Source organism: Pygocentrus nattereri, chromosome 12 (genome assembly GCF_015220715.1).
Source record: "Pygocentrus nattereri isolate fPygNat1 chromosome 12, fPygNat1.pri, whole genome shotgun sequence".
NCBI lineage: Eukaryota > Metazoa > Chordata > Actinopteri > Characiformes > Serrasalmidae > Pygocentrus > Pygocentrus nattereri.
In genome coordinates, this window is record NC_051222.1 from 19,096,109 (window position 1) to 19,119,615 (window position 23,507).

The window sequence follows — 23,507 nt, forward strand, 5'->3', positions numbered from 1 at the left end:
TCTATTGTGAGAGCACCTGGTGGGTTTCCTTTTCAATGTAGCCAAGAACGGCCTTCAACCGGAAAATGGCCACTTGACTCACATGTAAACTGACCAGCCACAGACCTTTATTTTAGCTTAGTATATAATAGATATCAGATACTCCGTTTACCTTTGTGGAGTGTTTGAGGTTGAGACTAGACTATGAGAAACCTAAACTTAAATATGAACTTGACCTGAACTTATGACATATCTGAGAATTGATGTCCAAACCTGACCACATCCGGAGTGAATAGACATTTACGTCTAGAGGTATAATGACTGGAGATATAATGGCTGTACTTTATAGAGTGTAGAGGGGAGGTACCCTCAAGTCTGTGCTTTGTTACTGAGTGACCATGACCCACAGTCGTATGCAAAAGTTTGGGTACCCCTGGTCAAATTGCATGTTTTGTTCATTTTCTGTGAAAATGAGTGAGCACATACAGGGAAATCTGTGTTTATTTGCTGAATATATATATATATATATATATATATATATATATATATATCACTTTTTAATTTACTCTTCAAATAAATGGATTTGTTAACTTATTTTCTCTTACAAAATCTAAACATGCCATTTCTTCAGACTTTTGCAGAAGACTGTATCTCTTCTCGTGCCTAATGCCTTGCTCCAAAGGAAGGATGATAATGCTTCTATGTATAGAACTTGTATCCAGTGCTTTTCCATGGTAAAAACAATAAGAAAGTCCCAGTTTGGAAATTTAAACACTTCCTCAGTTCCACTTGGGATATTCCCTGCTGAGGGGGGTAATTCATGCTATTATTTATAAATGAATGAATGCAGCTTCTTATAGCTCCAAGTAAGTTTACAACTAATGGTGAGCTCCAATTTATGAAAAAAAAACTCTTGAGAGGAAGACAAAAAAATGAAAACAACTTTTTTTGAAAGGAACATAACCTTTTTCTTTAAGTCTTTAAGTTGATATTTAAGAAGAATGTGTTAGTGCCTCTGTTTTGGATTACTTCTGATGAATGGAGTAGGAAAAATCAGAGGGGTTAATTCTCCTTTTCTTGGAATGAAGCCTTTGAAATGCTTTCATGAAAAGTAATGTTCAGTATTTTGTCCTGTGCAGGAGTCATTCCCTGGAATGCCGATCCTGGTAAGGCATGTGGACAAACCTTGGCTGACATCTGTAACACCAGTGAGGTAAATTTAAACCCATTTTACTTTGTCTTAACTGTATAAAGCTTTATAGTAAAGCATAAGGCAGACAAAAAGTTGCTGTTTGGTTTTTGTTTTGAAATAAGAATTTACAGTAGTACTGCAGAACACATTTACACGTGGCATACAGCAGGTTAGTCCACCGATCATGTTTGAGTTCAGACTGCTTATTGAATGAGGCACAGTACACAGCAGCCAATCAGAACACAGGACATGTACTGTGCAAGAGTCTGAAATGACCCTTGGTCAAATGACATTTTGTTGATTTTCTAAGTTAAAGTAAGTAGATACATCATCTATAGGAAGCAACTTAAATATGCCATTTTCTGCAAATGATAGTGTACAATTTCTATAGTTAAACATGTTGGAAGAAAACATAAAAAATGTGCCATTAATGTGTGACAGACCACATGTTGTCTGTTAAACAAACGGGAACTGTGCATTTGAATATGCATTTAATAGAAGTGTGTTCTTTGGAGAGAGTATATACTTCATTCAAAAAATCAACATTTCATTTGACCAGGGTGCCTAACCATTTGCACACATATACATACAGTACATATATTACTCATAAACATACCGTAAAAATACTAACAAAACAGTAACTGTGTAAAGACACATTAGAAAAATGAATTATTACGTGTCACATATTTTATATGTTGCACTGCATGAGCACTTTTAGACGCTGAATCATTTAGTGTAATGAAGCTCCAACATGACTGCTGTCTTTTCTTACTTTCCTACCTTTGCAGTTCTATTTGTCCTACCATCTGTACATTGTTGCGTGTGCTGGAGCTGGAGCCACTGTGATTGCACTGGTAAGGTTCCAGTCTTAATAAGATGATTTATAAACCAAAAAACACAATATTTTAATTTACTCTTTTCAAACCTTTTCAAAAACCATTTTTGTCCACATGACATTGCTCTGATTTTAGGTGTTGTGTTTTGGGTCTTTGAATCATGTTAGGACTACTGTAATGTTTCGGTTGTATTCAGTGCAGCTCTGCTTGAGACCATTCCTGTTTATCTCAATGATGTAATTGCATAGTTACATAATGCTCAGTGTGCTGGAGTAAATGGGACTCTCATTTACCCAGGACTGGGTTTAAGGGGACAGTTCGATGAAAAATCACATTTACACAGTTTTCCTCGCATGTATTCCATCAGCTAAGAAAATGTTTGGTGTTAGTTATACACTGGCGCTACGAGGCTAATGTAGCGAACAAGTAATGAAGGCTTATAACCCAGTAATTAGCATCAGATTAAGTTAACATGAAGATAAATGGCTAAATCATAGCACATTTGCCTCAAATCATCTTGAGTTGTTATGTAATCTCTAATAGACCTGCTTCTGTGTAATATATTGTTTCTATAAAAATAAGACATGAATATCTTGCAAAGCCTGAAATGTCTCCATACTCTTGTCCTATTATTTGGTAACCGTATGTCAGACAGCGTCAGCAACCACATAAGTCTATTTGAGATCACTTAACAACTTAACATGGTTTGATTGCAGGTGTGATGATTTATGTATGCCTTTATGTTGTAGCGGCGGTGCAGAAGAAGATGCATAAAACACTGCGCGTCTGGGCAAATGCTCTTTATTGATACAGGCACTTCAACAGCGAGTCTTTACAAAGCCTAGAATTTTGCAGCCCAGTGCTACCCAAACACAAAAGCCCACCCTCCACCAGCACAATTTAACAACCCAAGTGCAACACATTAAGACACATAACAACAACAACAGGTAAAACGACCATCTTTCTTCTGCTGGGAGCTTGGCACCTTCCGAGAACCACTTTGCATGGCCAAACCTCCTAAGCTCCCAATGGCAGCACGGCCATTGGCGGAAGCCACAATATGATAGTAGCTGGTGAACATAAGCTTACATTACTTTTTAGCTATATTAGCCTCATTGGTCCAGTTTACAACTAAAGAAGCAGACTTTACATATTTCATTATGTTGCCTCCGCGACCCTGATGGAGAAGCGGCTTAGAAAATGGATGGATGGATGGATTATGTTGCCTCAGGGGAACGAATCCATTTTTTCTTCACTTTACAATGAAATGATACATATTTAATGTCAATCAAATGGTTAAAAATGAAGAGAGAAGAAAGAATCTTTTGGCGTGGTGCAGCTTGTGGATGACACATGTTTCTGTAAAAGAAGGTTTTCCTCAGAAAAACAATTTTCATCATTTTTTTATCCATCGAAAAATGTTACAGTGTGAAATTATTTTTCATCGTAATTGCTTAAATAAAGCAACATTGTGCAACAGTGAAATAGACATAGCCTGTAGAAAATGAAGTTTTTATCGGTGTGGCCACTTGAGAGAACACATTTACTCATAAGAATTTCATTTAGAATAATTATCTTTGAATTACCCATCCATCCATTTTCTAAGCCGCTTCTCCGTCAGGGTCGCGGGGGGATGCTGGAGCCTATCCCAGCAGTCTTCGGGATGGATGGATGGATGGATGGATGGATCTTTGAATTACAAAGGATAGTTTAGAAAATCTAAATTATTTTGTTATGCAATGCTAGTAACTAGAATTGCACTGATGTAATAATGTGTGGCTTAACAACTCTGTGGTTTGTGTCAAAAATACTCAAAAACTTTTGGTGTAAGGGGAAAATGTGTACATTTGATTTTTTGCCCAACTATCGCTTTAAGATCCATGTCACCCACTCGCTCTGTTCTCTGCTCTCTTCCTCCCAGCTCATCTACATGATGGCCACCACGTATAACTATGCCGTGCTGAAGTTTAAAAGCCATGACCACTCCCACACCACTAAGTTTTAAACCGGAGCTTTCGAGAGGTCAACCGCAAAGTGTGGACAAGTGCTCTGACAGAGAGAGAGAGAGAAAGAGAGAGAGAGAGGAGGAGAGGGGGAGGTAGAAATGGGTTGAGGGATAGAGAGAGAAGGGAGGTAGAGTTAAGAAAGAGTACTACTGACACCATGGACCATACAGTAGCTTACTGAGGATTACGTTGATCATCAGGATGATGTAGTGCAGTAAATCGTTTCTCGTTTCTTCCTTGTCGTAATCAAGACCTCTGTGTTCCTAGATGAGAAAGCACATTTAATTCATTGACCCTGTGTTCTGCCATGAATTTCTTTGTTAATCCTCATCTCTGTTCATTTTGTGTGTTCAAAATGACCAGTTTTACGCCTTAGAGCTTTGCCAGCCAACTAGTTCCCATAAGGCCTCTTGTATTAACTTGTAACTCAATGCCAGTCCACTAGATGGCATCTGTCCTTTAGAATTTAATGAATAGAATTAAGCTCCGGCAAGTAGTATCAGGCCCAGGATCAGTATTCAGGGACATGTTCTGTCCATTGGATTATACAGTACACGCCCTGAGGCACCAGTATTCAAGGCGATGGTCAGGTAGAAATGGCAGGTCAAGTGCTATAGCTGTGCAGAGTCTATCTAGCGTATATTACACAAAGTGAACGGAAGGGCAATAGGAATGTTTCGTTTACGATGTTATGATTTAACTTCGATCTTCACTTTTTGTCAATTGTACCTGTGAAGGGCATGAATTGTACTTTAAACTGATCCTGAGAATATTTTACGTTTTGCAGAACTGGGACTAGTAAACACATCTTACTATTAGCACCACTGACGTTTGGCTTTGCCTGGCATATTTTTTTGTTCATGACGTTCAGATGTAGTTTGGCTTCCAGACCGGTAGAGGCACTTTTCTAAGTCATAATGATGGGAAAATAAACATTTAATATGTAGAACAAGAACTCTCTGACTTTTTATTTTGCCAAACGAATTGTCGTGCATTCTTTAGCGCTTAGCACTGTTGTTGGTTAGCTACCCATTTATCGTTCCTTGTTTGCTAACTCATCTTACATTGGTTACATAACCACGCTTCATGTGTTACTGTGTACGTTCATTAACACTCATCATATTAAAGAGGTTTCATTAAGATTTGATCACTAATTGTAGTCTAAAAAGCTAGCTAACTAAAAGCTAGCTAACTAACTAAGTGTAGCTAGCTTTGCATAACTAACCCACTTACTGCTAATCCACCTCCTTTCCCTGCCCTTTTTCTCTCCTCTCTTTTTCTTCTCTCTGTTTTTTCTCCCTTCTGCCTCTCCACAGATCCACTATCTTATGATCCTGTCGGCTAACTGGGCGTATCTGAAGGGGGCGTGCCAGCAGACCCACGCCTACCAGGACATCAAGACCAAGGATGACGCTGAACTGCAAGACGTGCAGTCGCGCTCTAAGGAGGGCCTCAATTCTTACTCATAAACAAGGCGAAGTCACGCCACATGCTGTGAAAAAAAGATATCCTTCCAAGAGAATACATCTTGAATGTAGGCAAAATATTGACCATTGCTGATTATATCTTTATTGTAAGATTATTATGAGATTATTCAGTCTATTTCTAGATTTGTTTACCTATTTTAAGCGAAATGTTCACGCTGCACTGCCAGATACTTTTGCTTATTTTAATAAATAAAGCTTAAGGAAAGCAAATCACCACTGTCAGACAAAACCTCCTATCTTTTACAGAAGAATAAAACGTATTTTTCGATTCATTTCTCCACCATTTCTGTAAATCCATTCAGCATTAAATTTGAATACAATGTAAAATGCGCTGCCAAATTATGAAAATAAATAAATAAATAGATGAAAAATGGAGACACAAGGTTTTGTTGTCTTGACAGCAGTTTAGTAAGGTAATTTTGCCTGATTGCCTAAAATAAGGTAACATGATCTAAGTAGGTAAAATTATTTTGTAATAATTTTACAATATGAGAAGTGGCAAATATATTGCCTACATTCAGGATATTTTCTCTTGCCAACATATATATTTTTTTCCAGCGCAGATCGACTTAACCTTCCTTTTAACCCCACAATCTAACACACATACACACACAGAAATACAATACAGTGCTAACTAACTTGGCCTAGTAGTGCGCCGCAACAACAGTGCGTTAAAACAATACAGTTATAAGCAGTTACGACCACGGTATGACATTGATTATTGGTTTTATGTAAAAGTGATAAGAAATGACAGAATCCATTTTGCTGATTGTGTAGTTAATGATGATATAGATGTGTTTTATTCGATGTTGGTAAGGTTGTATGAAAATGCATGTGTAATTATTTCAGTGCTCGTTGCTAATGTCTTAAAAAAATATATATATTGAAAGTGCTGAGTCGTGCTTGTAACTGGGTTGTCTCTGGCTTCATGACGCACTGTTGGAGTAAAGCACTACCTCACAGCTGTTACTGTCTGCACTAACACGATACAGACATTTTGCAGGAACTTCCTTTTTTGGTGTTTTATACATATATAAATATATATAAATGTGTGAAAGTGTATGAATGTTGTTGGTTTTTTTAATACTTAACGTATGCCAGGTTTAATATGATATTTCTCTGGTCTCTTTCTCTCTCTTTCTTGGTTACCACTACTTTAGTTTTTTTCCAAACTGCTTTTTTTGTATTACTAACCTTCTTTATTTTTCTTTTTTTATACTGGTACTTGATACATTGCACTATTCTAAAATGGCAAGACGATAAACATTCACATTGTAGAATTTCTCTAAAAAGTGTGGATATCTTGGTAAATTAAGTTGTTTTTAATCGTAACCCAAGTAAAACGACGAAGGAAAGTGAACTATGAATGGAAAGTGAATAATTCTACACTGAAAAAACAGTTCTTTGAGTTTGGTAGAGTGAAGCTTGTACATCAGTTGCACATGAATAAAATCAATATTTAAAAACTGGATAGAACTGGTTCTAAAATCTGAGGTTCGAAGCTGGTGTAAAATACATCCACATATGGCTGCACATCATCAACTGAATTCTGTATTAATGCACCAAGTTATTCTATTGCTTGGCAGCCATAGCCTGTACTGTGTATCAGCAGAGTTGTTTACTGTGATTAATATCAATAGGAGCCTAAATTAAATTACCTAATAATTCTCAAATTGTCATATTTTAACAAAAGCTCCTAACACAGAATCATGGTAACATGTGAGCTCTTGGCTTATTGATTTATTACAGTGCATATTACATAATTATTGCCAAGTAATTAGTAGTTAGTAAATATTTTATGTATTTACATAGTTTAGGCAATGATATATTTTATTCATGTGAAACTGATATATACACAAAAAAATAGGGCACTGGCTTCTTTGTGTAATATTGTAGTATTAACATTGTGACAAAACATTGGAATTTATGTTGATAAAGTAATTAATATTAAATCGGAAGGAGAAATAATAATATAAGCTCCATAAACAGCGTCATAATCAGATTACTTAGAACTGTATGAAGTATTAAATTCTCAGTGGAAACAAAAGATCTTAGAGGCACAGAGAGCATTTAACTATTCCTCATTTCTCCTCGGTTGTAGATGTTCTTCGAGGGGCAATGAACGTTTCTTCTTTTAGTGGTCCACACACAAATTCTTAAAGCAATGAGACTGCACTGAATTTACCTGATTCAGATGTGTACATCATTTCCACATGAATACGATCTATTACATTAAACCAGTTATTGCCAAAAAAGGTGAAAGACGAATCATCGGTAAAGTCAACGTGAAACATTTTCTCTTGGGGGAGTTTAAGCTTTTAATTGGTTTCTATGGTTTTGTTCTGCCCACTGGTGCAGAATGATGCAATCAAAAAACGGGATTTTTAGTGATGAGCAAAAAAATCAGTACAATTTAATCGCAGATTTAAAAAAGGTGAATTTTCATTCCAGTATGACTTTAATGTAATATATATGTTGTGGAAATGATACTGAAACAATTCAATTCGGTGCATCATTTTATCAGAACTGTTCAAAAAAAGGATCTCCAACAGATTATTAAAAATACATTCAGCTTTGTTTATATACATGCTTTCAATACTGGTGGATTATTTTTTGCTGTCTTCTTGTGGAACCTTCTCATGGCTGGCTTGATGATATTTACCGAGAGTTTTTCTGTGAGTTGATCAGTGATTTCCTTCAGTATGTGGATATGTGTTATCCCGAGACTGCCACGTAAAAAAGACATGATAGGAATTCCATGATTTTATGACTGAGCCTTGTTTTCACAGTGTGTGTACATATATATATATATATATATATATATATATATATATATATATATATATATATATATATATATGTACAGTATGTATAGTTAGTGGTTTTTCTCTTTTTCACTATGGATTCTCACCACAATTCTCTTTTTCTTCGCTCTCGCTTTAAAAATGTTTAAACACTAACTCTTCTTTCTGACGTCGCAGAACTCTTAAGCATGTTAGTATTGTCCATGCAGTGGTATTTACTACCGAATATAAACTGTTTTCTTGCTGTATGTTCTGTTCTGTTAAAGGGACGTGACTGCAGGGATGTGCCCACTACTTCTTTATTTTTCTTTTTTTTTTTGCCCTGTTTTTGTATAAGAAGATGTGTGCCTGAATGTTCTATCGTTCCCTCGTTATTGCATGAAGGAGAGATAATATTCTATTTTTTTTTTCCTTTCGCGGTTCCATAGGTGATGTGTAGTCCACTGTTCTGACGAACTATGGTAGACAGTGTTTCCCCCTTTACCCCCCCCCCCACCCCCAACACACCCTTTAAAAGAAAAAAATAATAATCCATTGTTCGTTGATGGAAATTGTAGTCCTAGATGTTTCATAGTCCATTTTATTTGAAAAGTCAAATGTTTTATGAATCCTGTATAGTGATGATTTTTGTAACCTTCTCTAGTAAAATAATATTTTCTATGATCGACGTGGCCTGTCTCCTGTGTTTATTTCATATCCTCTGAGAAAGGAGTCCAGTAACTGTTTCATCGTGTACAGTCGTAGGCTAAAGTTTAAATGCCCCTGGTCGAATCACTTGTTTTGTTGATTTTCTAAGTGAAAATAAGTGAGCACATCCTCTACAGGGAACAAACCTAAGTATGGCCTTTTAATGCAAATTTGAATGGACCGTTGCTATTTATTTGCTGGACAAAGGTAAAATATTAAATAGGCCAAAACGTCGTCACAGGCCACATATTAACTTGTATTTTTTTCCCATGCTAATGCTGATGCTAACTGGTGAGGTGTAAGCATCCATTACTTGTTAGCTGCGTTAGCTCAGCTTCAGTGTAAAACTAAAGAAACAAACTTTAGTGCCTGCATTTTGGGTTAAGTGGAAGATTGTGTGTTTTGTAAGATAATACGCTGATTTTATACAGAAAGTGTTCCGCATATAAAAACCTAGGCGATTCCATAGCTCTAAGACTTAGACAGTGGAGCTGAATGGCAACAGTTGAGAAAGGGTCATCTCCAAAAACCTCATGAGAACTGAAGGACAGAGGTCAGTGCATGGATGCCATCTGGTGGAGAACGTATACATGTTGCGACACCATTTCACAAATGATCACTTAATCTCACTCAGGGAACCATTTCTGCAGTCTCAGGCTGAGGTGATAGGATAATAAGATTCTAAATCATCTGGAACTTGTGTCAAAGTACTAAACCATTCCAGAGGAGATTTTAGCTTTTGAGACCAAAGCAATTACGAAATGAAAATGTTCTCTTAACAGCTTTAGGGTGCTCTGGAACTTTAAGGCCATTTATCACAGAACTGCCCTTCACTGAACCTTATAACCCTCAGTGTAACATGTTTCTAGGTGTAATGTGTTTCTAGGTGCCAATTCCACCAGTGAAATGGAAATTGGCTCCACTTTTTAAGACAAATAAGATCTGTCTGTTATCTGAGAAGCTCTTGCCTCTGTGTGTGTAAAAATGTTGTGACTCGTTGTTGAGCTACTACCGAGCAGTGAGGGGTACGCTGGTGGTTGGAATGATGTGGTGGGTAACACCTTTGACTGTGCACAATGATCAAATTGTAAGTTGCTCTGGATAAAATGCCATAAATGTAAATGAAAACACTTTAACACCTCCCCACAAAGTCTGCTGTACTGAGATAAAACAGTCAACTGCAGCTTAATGTGAACGGCAAGAGTAATAAATAGCATTTAAACACAGTCAAAACACTTAAAATTGTTCACTTGTGAAGATGGAAATAGTTTGCTTACAGTTTCTATTGGAGCAATGCTATTGAAGAATAAAAATGCATAGTTCAACCTCCAAAAAATCCTTTTTTTAGTCATTTTATGACTACTGTGAAAAGGGGATGATCTCAAAAACAATTTTTTTCTACCTTCTGTTTCCTGTGACAAAGTTTCCTAATCCCAAGCACCACCACCTCTCCTCCCTGTTCCTATGTCAGTCCAAACATCACCCAAATTAGGGGGTCTGGCCTTCTAGCTCCAAACAGAAGCAGCCCAGAACTCCAGCTCAAGTTCTCACATTTCTCTCTCTCCCTCAATCAGTCTTCATTCCACAATAAACAGACTGAGAGAAATGGTCCAAAATCACTTCACGTTGGCATTCATTACGTATACATAACATAGAATTAGTTGAACTGACTCACAGATGCACACCTGAATTGAGAGTGTGCTTTGCTCATCCAACGGTTAAACAGAATCTATTGGCAAGTAAATATTCATTTACTGGAACTGACATTGTCAGTATGTATAGAATATGTATATGAATACATATATTCATGGAATATATAGAACTAATCTTCCTTTGTTGAATGTTGTTTCCTCTGTACATCTAAAATCAGGTTCTGAAGTTCTGCGCTTTCTTATTCTACAGGGCCTCCAAAGTGAGGTTTCATGTTAAAATTCACAACAGACAGGCACTCAGAGACAAATCCACACCAGTAATAGCTGTTTCCACAAATGCTTCTTTTATTACAATATGCCCAAAAATCATACAGCGCACAAGAGAAAGTGGCAGAAATTCTCCTGTAGACCATCTGGTGGTAAATTACAATAAGCAGCTGATATTATCGTCCATTTATCAGGGCTTACCCTTTTAGCATGGAGCATAAATAAGAAGAGGGTTCTATGGCAGTATGAATTCATGGCTAGGGATGGGATGATGTGAGTTTCCTATAATTATGTCAGTGGCAAAAATAACATACATCAGCTCTTGAACTAAAAAAAATCTGCTACAATTTATATAAACATCAAATTATTGCCACTATTACTACTATTTAGAGTTTATATGAGTTTATATAAACACTTTATCTTGGCATGTAGAATAATGGCAGTCATGTATTTTACTTCCATGTTTAAAAATGCTGTTAATGATACATGGTTATTGGAATTTTTAGAATATATTAAAATATACTATTATATATCATTAACATCGCCACCTGTTCCATCTCTCTTCATGGTATCGATGTCAGTTTTGCTTATTAAAGTGCTTAGGCTAATGCACAACGTAGCATTATTACTGTACACCACTATTCGATGCCACACTTCTACACACAGTTCTGTCTGCATTAGCCTATTCGATGTCCTCTGGAAATGGAATGACCGTAGAAAGAGAACTATAAAGAAAATACACGTTCATTCAGAAAAGTAAACCAAATACTTATTGAGTCATCAAGCTAAGACGAAACAATGAAATAATAATAAATGAAGATCATATTTGGCCACTAGCCACTAACCTTATAAACTGATTGCTTTTTCATTATTAAGACCAACATAGTTGTTTAGTGCTATAGTACTGAAAGCAGTGTTTACATTCCGTGTCTTTTCAAAGTAGGTAAAGCTTTTATAATGTGCTGTTATAATGAAACCCATGCCCTTTTATTAAGAGACAGCTCAGACGCATGCATGTACGAGCAACAAAAAGAAAAAGTCAATTATTCTAAGATGAAAAGATGCCATATTTAATGTCTCTACAGAAACTGGTGCTAAAAGGTCATTCAAAGTCATCCAAATTTAATCAAGAGAAGATGTAAACAATGTCATTCAGAGTGGTTTAATGTGACATTTTCTGTTCCAGAGAGTCAGAATCGTTCACAGTGTTGGGAAGCAGACGTTCACAGTGAAGGGAACCAGACGTCTGAAGTTCGTAATGGCTCTCAAAGCTCCCTCATTTAGTGTTACTACATTAAACACAGGGAATATGCTGCCTGGTACCAATTTCTGATTGTTTTTTTACGATCGTGTTGAGAAGGTTTTGGCATAGAACGTCTTTTTAAAATACCTTCATAATGGAGACGTACATGCAAATCAAGTGCAAAGAAACATTTTCCTAGATTCACCACTATTTTAACATTTTCAACATTAAGTAAGTAAGTAAGTGATACTTTTTTTGATCCCACAACCGGGGAAATTCCACCTCCACATTTAACCCATACGTGAAGTGAAACACCACATACACACTAGTGAACACACACACTAGGGGGCAGTGAGCACACTTGCCCAGAGCGGTGGGCAGCCCTATCCACGGCACCCGGGGAGCAATTGGGGGTTAGGTGTCTTGCTCAAGGACACCTCAGTCATGGACTGTCGGCCCTGGGGATCGAACCGGCAACCTTCCGGTCACAGGGCCAGATCCCTAACCTCCAGCCCACGACTGCCCCATTTTTATATTATATTTATAATATATTACATATAAAGCTCAGAAGACATGTGTGGGTTCACATTAAGTTGATGACATCATGACCTCTAGTTCCTGATAACATTACTGTACAGAAAGCTGAGCTGCTGAGTTTCTCTGCAGTGAACCATTTCACATCAAACCACCCTGAATCTGTTTCCTCTCAACGACTAAATTATACAGACATTTTGGAAAAAATAACCAGTGGAATTTTCCTTTCAGGGTGTACAAGGATAAATGCATGTACGATGTATTTATGAGACATGAAGAAAGATCTGTACGTTTTTTTAAGTCTGATGCTCGTCTTCAGCTGGACCTCTAATTATTTCACATTAATGAGCGTATGCTTTTATTTTTGTACTGTGTACTAGAAGATGCTAGAAACAATACACCATGTGTTTCAGTAGTGTTCATATATATTACAGCTGCCTAACTGAAGATTTGTCCATCAGGAGTGAAAAGGCACTACTGAGCGAAATAAAAGAAATCCCTGAAGAGTCTGTACTTAAAGCGCTAGTCGAAAGGTTTTTTAGTTTACTTGCCTTTTCATAACTGACAATGTCATTTACATTTCTCTCAGGCAGCTTAGGAATCCACAAAGATTGGCAGATAATTGATTAGAGAAAAATGCTTAGATCTGACCAACATTTCAAATCAGTATTTGGTAATGTACAATTGTATGCAAAAGTTTGGGCACCCCTGGTCAAATGGCATTTTAGTTCAGATGAAGTTAAACAAGGTAATACATCCTCTACAGAGAACAGTTATGCACATTTTAATGCAGAACTGCTGTTCATTTGCTGAATTTAGAACATTGGAGAAAAAAAACTAAAATCTACTTAATTGTTTTCTCAGTATGTTAAAGCCAGCAAATTGACAAATCGTGTAGTAAAACAAAAAATAAATAAGAGCAAAATAAAATAAAATATGCAAAAACTTCCGTATTTAAGTGTGTTACTCGTAGAGAATGAGGAGAAAGTCTACAAAACATATCATTTGACCAGAAATGTTTAAATGTTTTGCATGTTACTGTACAGATATATACAAATTAATGTTATATATCCCTGTAATGCTAATTCAGGTAGATGAAGTCCAAATTTCTCCATCTGATAGATGTTTAGGAATCTGCATCAGCAGATAGGTACATGAAAAATATCAAATATCTGCATCAGCACACAATTTCCATATTGGTGCATCCCTACTAAATATAAACAATCACAGCAAATCAATGTTCAGGAAAACACAAAATTGCCTTGAAATCTTTGATTTCTTTAAAGAGTCACGCTTTACGATAATTACCGATATGAGACACTGATTTATTTATTCAATGATTTCATTGACTAAGTTTCAACAGGAAATCTCCAGACTTGACAGTTCAGACTTAAACTCCCTTTGCTTTTGGTGACAATTTCATTGCAATTTATTACATTTTCAATTAAAAATAATTCGCTTTACATAATAAAATACTAAGCGAACATAGACAACTGTGTATGCTTTAAAACATAAAAAAACAACTACAAGCTCAGTGTACTCAAACATTTGACAGGTACTGTTGCCAAAATAAACTTCACTCCCAATAAGCACTTATCTATGCTTCAGGAGAGCTTTCGCAAAACTTGTTGAAATTCTGAGCTATAGTTGTTTGTTCATTAGCTCCACCTGCTGCACAAAAGCTTCATCAAGCAGCTTTGAAATGTGCAAATACACCGACTGGCCACTCCTTTAGGTACACCTCTTTTATCTAAACTCACTGTTCATTTTATCAGCTTTACTTACTATATAGGTTATTGTAGTTCTACAATTGCAGGCTGCAGTCCATCTGTTTCTCATACTTTGTTAGCCCCCTTTTGCCCTGTTCAATGGTCAGGACCCCCACAGAGCAGGTATTATTTGGGTGGTGGATCATTCTCAGCACTGCAGTGACACTGGAGTGGTGGTGTGTTTGTGTGTTGCACTGGTATGAGTGGATCAGACACAGCAGTGCTACGCAGACACATATATTAATCTTTTGTTTTAAAAAGTGAGTAAAATATAAGTGTTGTTGCAGTGCTAGAATAATCAACCACACAAATAATACCAGTTCTGTGGTGGCCCTGTAACAGTCCTGACCAGTGAATGGGGTAAATTAGGGCTAATAAAGAATTCAGAGAAACCAACATACCACAGTCTGTAACTGTACATAGAATGGACAATGAGAGCAGATACAAAGTAGTTCCTAATAAAGTGGCCAGTGAGTGCATGTCCACTGATAATTATATAAAATCAACAGCAGCGGGTTCTGGAGCGTGGTTTCCGACACAAATCCACAGTGTCTGATGGCAGCATATGCTCAGGCCGATCCTCAGATGCCAGTACGCTCCTCACCACCTCCTCGAAAGCCTCTGCAACATTTATGGCATTTTTTGCACTCGTCTCAAAATAGGGGTGCCCTCCATTTTCATGGCACCACCTTTGTGCTTCCTCTGTCGTCACCTGCCGCTCTGTCACATCAACTTTATTCCCAAGAATGACGAAGGGAAAGCTCTCAGGTTCCCTAACATCGGCGTAATACGCAAACTCTTTTCTCCAGTGGTTGAGGTTGAGAAAGCTCTGGCTATCGTCCACGCTAAATGTTAACAAACAGCAATCAGAACCACGATAAAATGGCGTACGCAGGCTGCGAAAACGCTCCTGGCCGGCAGTGTCCCAGATCTGTAAAGTGACCAGCCGTCCGTCCACCTCGAGCTCCTTGTTTAGAAACTCAACACCAATGGTGTGGAAGAGGTGTGTGTCGAACTTGTTTGAGACGTAGCGGTTCATGAGTGAAGACTTGCCCACACCGCCATCGCCCAGCAGGATCACCTTCAGCAGAGACGACTTGGAGGACATGATGAGGATTTCTGCTGAGCACACAAGAAGCCTAAAACAAAAGAATCGATATTACTTTGCATATCCAGAAGTCACGTTGCTTTGTAGTTAAAGATACTCCAGTATAATGCACTCCTGCAACACTGGGTTCCCAGTCCTGGCCTGCAAGGACCCCTGCCCGATACAACTAATCAGATCCTTAACAAGCCCTTCCTGAGTTGAGCGTATTAGAGGAGGGAAAACACAAAAATCCAGGACCTGGATTGGAAACTACTGCTCTACAATCCTCCAACAATTGTGGTACAGCTTAATGGCACAGGTTGATCTATAAAGAAATACAAATCCATATCAATCTTTACACACAAGGGTAGGTCTCAATTTCATCAAAAACCAAAAATGCATTCCTCAAAGTAGGGGTTGAAGAGACTAGTCGACACCGCAGACAGCAGTCATCTAGTCGAGACTGCCTTGTACACAAATACTGTATATAAATACAGTCTTGGTAAAAAGTGCAGTGAAGAGACAGGAGAACTGCTGTCTGCTAAACACAAAGCCCAAAATACTTTTTTTGTGTAAAAATACTACATGAAATAAAACCAACTGGTGTTTGCGGAGTACCAGCTGGCCAACATATGACAATATTTGTTTTCTCACAAAATTCTGGAAAAACTTCTTAAAACGGGATAGGGTACATGTTTCCTGATTCAGCAACTAGGTCTATACCTCAGTGTGGCAGGCTTATTGGCGAGATGGAACTGCCTGCTACAGTTTTCAGCTTGATAAACAATAATTTATATGTTAAACATATCTTGATTCTACAGACTTCTAATTAAAGGCTACATTGGATTTGTGCAAATTCAAGCTATGTATCTTATTTGCGACTTTAGAAAAAAAAAACCTAGTCATTTTAGTTTAAGCGCACACATAACATCAGCCCCTCACTTTACCCTGCCCACCCTGCTCTGACAGAACACTGACAGCATGTTCCCACAAGAGACCCTCAGAGGTGACCAAAGGGTATAAAAGTTCATTTTTGATCCACTGTTGAAGTCAAACCTGCTGTTAGAATAGTTTTTATGTTTTCTTTCCTCTCAGCTCAAGATGAACTTCTTGTCATCAAGGGGAATTTCACCAATTTTTCTAAGTGTCTGCATAAATAAATTATTAAGATTGTTCAGAGTGGCTGGAAGAAAAATGCTATATTTCAGAGAAACTCACCAAATCAGAACTGTCCACAGTAAAACAACATCACAGGTTTCTTTCACCACCACTGTAAAGAAAGTCTAGGTCGGTAGGTCTTTACAGTTAACCTCTTCAAATCAAACCACCCTGAATGCCTTTGTTTACATCTGAAAGACAAAACAGTGCAGACGTTTTGGGGGGGGAAAACAGTGGAATTCCCCTTTAATTGGCCAATAAGTTGGATCAGGTGTGTTAGAGCAGAGAAAACCCTGCACTGTGTAGGGCAGTGGCACAGCAGGACCACCCTGAGCTGCTCTGGAGCAGAAGCTCTGCCCTGCAGTGACACCAGCGCCCACAGCAGTAGCAGCAGCTCCTCGGTGAGGGTGTCTGACAGAGCTTCATTCATTGTAGAGGTTAGCCTTGAATCACGTGAGACAAACCTCAGGATGAATTCATACCCAACATCTGATCGGCTTTCCCCCAAAAGCAATGCGTTTAAATGAAAACCTACAAGATACAAACGTCAACAGGACCATCTCTAGGATTTGGCTAATAACGCGGCCCCAGACTGGAGACTCTACAAGTGAGATTCTGGTGCATGAAAACGAGGAAATACCACACCGAAAATAACTCGAGTTTAGAAATTATATATAAAAAAACACCAAAAAGTTAAGAACTTGGCTTTCTCACACTAGCTAGTTAAGTTACAACGGCATTTTATTGTAGCTGTTAGCTCACCACACTGAAGAACATAACCTAGGATAACTAAGCTAACTTAGGTTAGGTTACCTAGGTTAACGTTAGTAACGGCTAGCTTTATATTGACAAAATTCACGTCGAACCGCCTCCAGAAAAATAAAAAACAGTTTAAATGAGTCGTATTTAAGCAGAAAGGGAGTTTATTGATCACGTTGCCGCTCTGCAAATGTAGTATGTTGTAACACTAAGCCGACTGTGATTTAAACGCGAAGCTGAAGTTAGCTTCTTTTTCGAATTCTCCGTTCCACCTTAAATGCTGCAGCCGTTACATTCCGGCGAACGCACAAGCGGTCTAAGAGTACCGGTGCAACCGCTGAACCATTTAAGGTGGAATGGAAAATTCGACTAAGAAGCCAACCTACCTTGACTGGGTTAGCATCTGCGCTAGTCTCATAACTGACTTGACAACTTTCGTAAAACTAGACGACCCCCATAAAACGATTCAATAAAAGAGAACGTTTCTTTTTCAAAAAGTCAGCATTTCGTATTACCGTTAAAGTTGCAGTTTAGCGACGAGAGTCGACAGGCATCCCTCCAACGCCACCTCACATCTTCCTCCTCCTCCTCCTCATGTTGGGATTTCTCCAAGCCATGGCGCCCCAGGCTACTCAGAGCATTCTCATATGACCAGAATGCACACTACATGAAGATTACGGACCCTCTCAGGAATTTAATCGGTTAAAGGCGTTGAGCAAAGATTAGTTACACAACCTAAAAAGCAGCCAGTCAGGTGATCAGTAAGTGAGGCAATCAGCCATTAGATGTAAATGGGCTCGGAACATGCACAGATAATAGCTGATCATTAACAACCATTCATTGACATAAAATGGGAACACCTCTCATGCAAAGAACAAGGCACCACAGGGCATGCCCAATCGCCCTGTCCACTGTATGGAGAGCATGAGACCGTTAAAAGTACACTAAACTTGAACACTAAAACCGTAGTAGATTATGCAATGGAAGTAGTATCCAAAGAGCTTATGATAAAGGAACACACTTAGGTCAACTTTTGATATGGTCACGACCCAAACATGCACGTTATTAATCATTAACAGCATCATTGACTACACTATTAAACACACAACCTCCCACACACCATAAAGTTGTGTCCCCAGGTTAGATTAACCAGTTTTTGCCTGTGTCAATAAGGCTATAAAAACCAACCCAAGCTTATAATACAATATAATGCTATTAAAAGCATTATGAAATATTGTAATTCCCACTCCTGAAGTCTCTTAACAATATACATAGACTACGTCCCCAAAACTGCCATATCTCTCAGGAGAGAATCTTCATCATCAGAGATGAATGGATAGTCAGACTCGCTGTGCAGGGATGCGTGAAACTCTTGGGGCTGAGGCATGATGGGAAATCCGCCCCTGGATTGCATCTTGGGCAGATTACTTGGTCACATGCTTGCTGCATGCCTCACATGTCTCCAAAAAGGCCACGGGAGTTTACTCTGCTCCAGATAAGTCCTCTACAGGCACATTGACGTGTGTGCTAGTTCAGTTTTTTTGCTCCAGGCTTTTTTGTTTCTCATTTGATGCTAAAAAGGGAACATATGCTAGATTTTATTTGCATTAGAGCAACTTATGGCAGATGTGTGGTTTTATGTACCAAAGCTGCATTTTTAGGACCATTTTCAACCTCTCTTTATCTCTTTATCTCTTAGAAACAGGCTGTATTTGTGGCTGTGTAACAATATATTTAAATAAGCTTTGTTTGGATTGGCTGCCCTGTATTGTGCCTCCTACAAACATGAGTCCAGGTGTTCACAATTTGCAATATGTACACGAGATTTAAGTTCTTATGAATACAGTAAAGTGGTGACTGTGATAATAAATATGAAACATCTCGTATAAAGCAGTTCAAATTACTGAACCTCTGAGTTATTGCACCCAATTATTATTACACATATGAACAGTACAGTTAGGTATTGGGTTTTGCACAGATGAACCCTACTTCACACACTGAGGGAGGAGTTATAGAGTTTGATGGCCACAGGTAAGAATGACTTCCTGTGGCACTCTGTGGTGCATTTCGGTAGAATTGATGGATATAATATAAATAATGGTTATTGTAACGTCACTAAAAACAATGTGTGTGCTCCAGATGTGTATACCTCCAGCACATGTGCCAGTTTTTTTTTCTTTTTAATTGTAAATAGCCATCTAAACAGATATCTTCACCCATTGCACTAAGTGCAGAGCTGGCACAGGTAAATGGAGCGCACTCAACGAATTCAGATGGGGCTGTTTATACAGTTTAGTTTCCATATGTGGAGTAGGGAGTGAGTGGTAGCATAATACTGTATTAGTGACATTGCATGACATCACATTATAGTATTCAAACAGTCATCACATATACGACAGGAATATGGTGTTTGTTTCAAGAGTAATACATATTGTGGCCCAGGGAGTACACTCATTTTGCTGTATACATTAAAGCAGGTCATCCCTGGTCTTGGAGACAGTTTGGTCTATTTCATAAAGCAGTCTGGGCTGAAACTCTCCTTATGACTTCTAAATGAATGGGTGGAGCAAAGCTACTGTGGGCTTAATAGGTGGACATGTGTGAATCTTCACATACTGTATAAAACTTATTCCAAAAAATTGAGGAAAATTGTTTTTTCTTGACATGTGAAATGGTTCAAATGACGACGCAATGGTTTGGCCAATAATCTATAACCCGTTTTTTCTTAAAAAAGGTAAAATGCTGTGCAAAATGCAAATAAATACAGAATGCAATGATGTGCAAATCATTCAAAACCCAATATTTAAATGATAATAGTACAAAGACAACAGATCAAATGTTGAAACTGAGAAACTGTATTGTTTTTTGAAACATACATACCCATTCAGAATTTGATGCAGCAACACATTTCAAAAAAGTTGGGAGAGGGACAACAAAAGATTGGTAAAGTTGTGTAGTGCTAAATAAAAACACCTGGTGGAACATCTAACAACTAATTATGTTAACTGTCAGTAACATGATTGGGTATTGAAAGAGCATCCCAGACAGGCTGACTCTTCCAGAAGTAAAGATCGGGAGGGTTTCACCACTTTGTAAAACCCTGTACAAGAAAATGGTGCAACAATTAAAAAATAACGTTTTGCAAGAGCTTGGGGATTTCATTTTCTATGCTACATAATATCATTGAAAGATTCAGAGAATCTTCAGATGTACTGTATGTATGCAAGGGGCATGGCTGAAAAACCAATATTGGCTGGCCGTGATCTTTGGGCCCTCAGGTGGTACTGCATAAAAAATAGGCATGATTGCTAAGAGGGGAGTCACTGCATGGGCTCAGGAACACTTATGAAAGCCACTGTCTGTGAGCAGTTTGTTGCTGCATCCACAAATGCAAGTTAGAACTCTACCATGCAAAAAAGAAACAATATATAAACAGGATCCAGAAACACCACTGCCTTTTCCAGGCCTGAGCTCTTTTAAAATGGACTGAGGGGAAGTGGAAAAGTATCCTCAAACATCTAAATTTGGTAATCCTGGACGCCGCGTCCTCTGGGCTAAAGAGGAGAGGGACTATCCAGCTTCATATAAGTGCACAGTTCAAAAGCCAGCATCCATGATTGTCAGGTCAAATTCAAAATGGGTATATATATAGCTCCAGTACAAGACTAAAGAAAATCTGGCTACATTTGATGTAATGTGACAATAATATAAAATTATTTTTATTTTGGCAAACTACTACTTTAAATAATATGTCAGTAACACTTTTTTCAAACATTAGTCATCAAAAATTAATCTCCAGTCCTTGTCTCCACTAGGCTAATTCAAAGGCACACCCATCGGCTATGGTACCACTGCTCCCCACAGCCAGTGCAGGTCAAGAAGGTCATGGCGTCCTCGTCTGCGTTCCCACTCCTCACCCAAGAGGGTAGGAAAAGCGTCCCACGGGGGACTTGGGTCACCCTGCAGTTCATGCCCTGGCAGCGCTTGCAGCGCACCTTTGTGGTAGTCGTCCCTTCCAGTCTCTGGGGGAGCTGGTGTTCACTGATGGCTGCAGATGTATAGCCCTCTCTCAACCTCTGGAGCTCCTCACCAGCCATCTCCTCCACTGACATCTGAGCAAAAACCTCCGGAGCCAGGGTTCCAGTCAGCAGACCCTGACGGAGGTGAGGGTTCTTCGGGTTCTTCAGGTTGGCCACCTTGCTTCTTATACATGACTTGTACTTGACCTGGTTCTGGCCATGGACAGCATGAACGTGCCTTTCTATGGCTTGAGCTATGGTGGACAGCTGGTTGGTGCTCTCAGGATCTGTTTTCTGAGATGGGGTTAAAGCCTGGAGTAGCAGCTCCGTGCACTTCCTTCTCAAAGCTGGAGAGTCTGTGGGACTTCTAGGTTGAGGTGGAACCACTGAGAAAGTTCTTGAATTTTCTTCTCCAGTGTGTTTGGGTGCTGAGGCAGCAGCCTCGCCTTCCTCTGCCTTCAGAGAAGTTGTGCATTCTTTTATCTGCAGTGATAAAGTAGTCTCTTCAGAAGACAGCTGATTTGAATGGAGATTTGAGTCTTGGCTGACAACTGTGTGGCACAAAACTGTTTCACGCTCGTTCACTTGCTGCTCACTGGCAACAGACTGAGCTATTTCAGTTTCACCTTTGTCAGGTGGTTCATGTTCATTCATTTGACTGCCTTTGGCATTTTTATGTTCATGAGAGCCGTGCAGCCGCTTCCATTTTGAGAGCAGCCCCTTCGCTGTTTTCTGAACAGTAGTTGCTGGACATGACTTTAAAAGCTGATACACAGTCTTGGCAATGTCAGTGGTCTGCAGCTGCTCCAAGGTGACAGCACTGCTGCTCAAGTCTGCCAGCAGAGATGACACATAATCATAACTGCCCTCCTTGTGTAGTTTTTCTATTTGCATTGCGTAACGTGTGATTTCTCTGGTGTCCATTGTTGGAGCACCCGAAATTGTTATACTTGAGCTACTAGATACGACGCTGTAGTGGGTGTTTTACATGGGTTACAGTCAGCGTCCTTTGCCAGTAACTGTCTGGTAACATATATAAAGTCAACCGGGTTATAGCACAATTCTGAAAAGAGCAGCCTGAGCTAAGTAGTCAGCGGCCATGCACGCATTGTATACAGTAAATGTCACGTCTTACTCCATTTTTATGCCCTATAGTGCCGTTATTCTTCACTGTCTTCCGTTCAGCACGATTTTAGCCAGTCCGAGCCGCCATGTTTGTTGTCATTCTTCAGGGACATTATTTCTTCCGACCGCTAGAGGACGCAGTCGGTCTAAACGTTACAGAGCCGAACCTCAAAATGACTCCTATGTATTTATTTATGTATTTTGGAGGGAAAAGGAGAATATCACCCTACAATAAACACGCAAACACTCAATAACGTGAAATAACAAGAGGTCCAGCAGAGGTCAAGTGTCAGACTTAAGAATCTTTCGCCCCAGCAGGACAGAAAGTTCTTCATGTCTCATAAATGCGTCATATACCCATTTATCCTTATACACCCTTAAAGGACAATTCCACCAGGTTTTCAAACTCTCTTGCATAATTTAACTGTAGATATGTAAACAGTCACTCAGAAGGGTTTGACGTAAAATGGCTCTTTGTAGAGAAACTTACAGACTGATATCTTTCTAATGGTGGTGATAGGAACTTGCAAAGTCTGCAACTCCAATATAGACATTTTATTGTATTAAAAAAAGTTTTGTGCCCAAACTTATTGTAAAACGACAGATGGGGCATCGATCAGCTTAATCTCAACCGTGTCATGTAATAACTTTGTGTGAGGTGGATTTCAGAGGCATTCAGCTCTTCAAGGACCGTCTGGTTCCTGTTAGGAACATTTGACATTGATCACTTTGAATGAATCTTAATTATTTAGTTATGTACAAATGTAGAAACATTGGTCAAATTCCCCTCAAAGTAGCTTGACCTGATACTTTGAAAGTATAAATACCTTCAGCTGCCCACTTTTTAATTTAAACCCAAACTATTAAGTAATGTGTAACTATTTTTTGTGAAATACATTCATA

The 23,507-nt window shown here is 38.7% G+C and overlaps 3 protein-coding genes across 6 annotated transcripts in view; 1 reads left to right on the forward strand and 2 right to left on the reverse strand.

Moving 5' to 3' along the window:
- The window catches only part of gpm6ba (glycoprotein M6Ba), a 60,069-nt gene extending 51,819 nt beyond the window's left edge, over positions 1 to 8,250 (forward strand). For 2 of the 3 annotated variants that reach the window (XM_017710006.2, XM_017710004.2), the window contains exons 5-7: positions 1,119 to 1,192; positions 1,960 to 2,025; positions 5,330 to 8,250. In XM_017710006.2, coding sequence (XP_017565495.1) covers positions 1,119 to 1,192; positions 1,960 to 2,025; positions 5,330 to 5,482 — 293 coding nt within the window. In that variant the 3' untranslated portion in view covers positions 5,483 to 8,250. Of the gene's footprint in view, positions 1 to 1,118; positions 1,193 to 1,959; positions 2,026 to 3,928; positions 4,966 to 5,329 lie in introns of those variants that run through there. The other variant, XM_017710007.2, reaches the window with a different exon arrangement.
- Positions 8,251 to 14,603: 6,353 nt separating this feature from the next.
- Positions 14,604 to 18,749, reverse strand: LOC108434684 (ras-related protein Rab-9A-like). 2 transcript variants are annotated; one of them, XM_017710010.2, is made up of 3 exons: positions 17,976 to 18,534; positions 16,762 to 16,892; positions 14,604 to 15,595 (listed from the first exon to the last, which is right to left on the reverse strand). In XM_017710010.2, the coding sequence occupies exon 3, from the start codon at positions 15,562 to 15,564 to the stop codon at positions 14,959 to 14,961; it is 606 nt and encodes a 201-aa protein (XP_017565499.1). In that variant the 5' UTR covers positions 15,565 to 15,595; positions 16,762 to 16,892; positions 17,976 to 18,534; the 3' UTR covers positions 14,604 to 14,958. The 2 variants fall into 2 exon arrangements, with proteins under 2 accessions (XP_017565499.1, XP_017565498.1); XM_017710009.2 differs by lacking the exon at positions 16,762 to 16,892 and adding an exon at positions 18,581 to 18,749 and having other exon boundaries at positions 14,605 to 15,595; positions 17,976 to 18,123.
- A 2,403-nt stretch (positions 18,750 to 21,152) lies between these two features.
- Positions 21,153 to 22,704, reverse strand: LOC108434683 (transcription elongation factor A N-terminal and central domain-containing protein). Its single transcript, XM_017710008.2, has one exon. It carries the CDS (start codon positions 22,401 to 22,403, stop codon positions 21,282 to 21,284), a length of 1,122 nt encoding a protein of 373 aa, XP_017565497.1. The 5' UTR covers positions 22,404 to 22,704; the 3' UTR covers positions 21,153 to 21,281.
- Between the last annotated feature and the right edge of the window lie 803 nt (positions 22,705 to 23,507).

What these genes read in the sequence shown, in the direction of transcription:
- LOC108434683 (XM_017710008.2), bottom strand. Translation starts at nt 22,403, where the DNA reads ATGGACACCAGAGAAATCACACGTTACGCAATGCAAATAGAAAAACTA.
- LOC108434684 (XM_017710010.2), bottom strand. Translation starts at nt 15,564, where the DNA reads ATGTCCTCCAAGTCGTCTCTGCTGAAGGTGATCCTGCTGGGCGATGGC.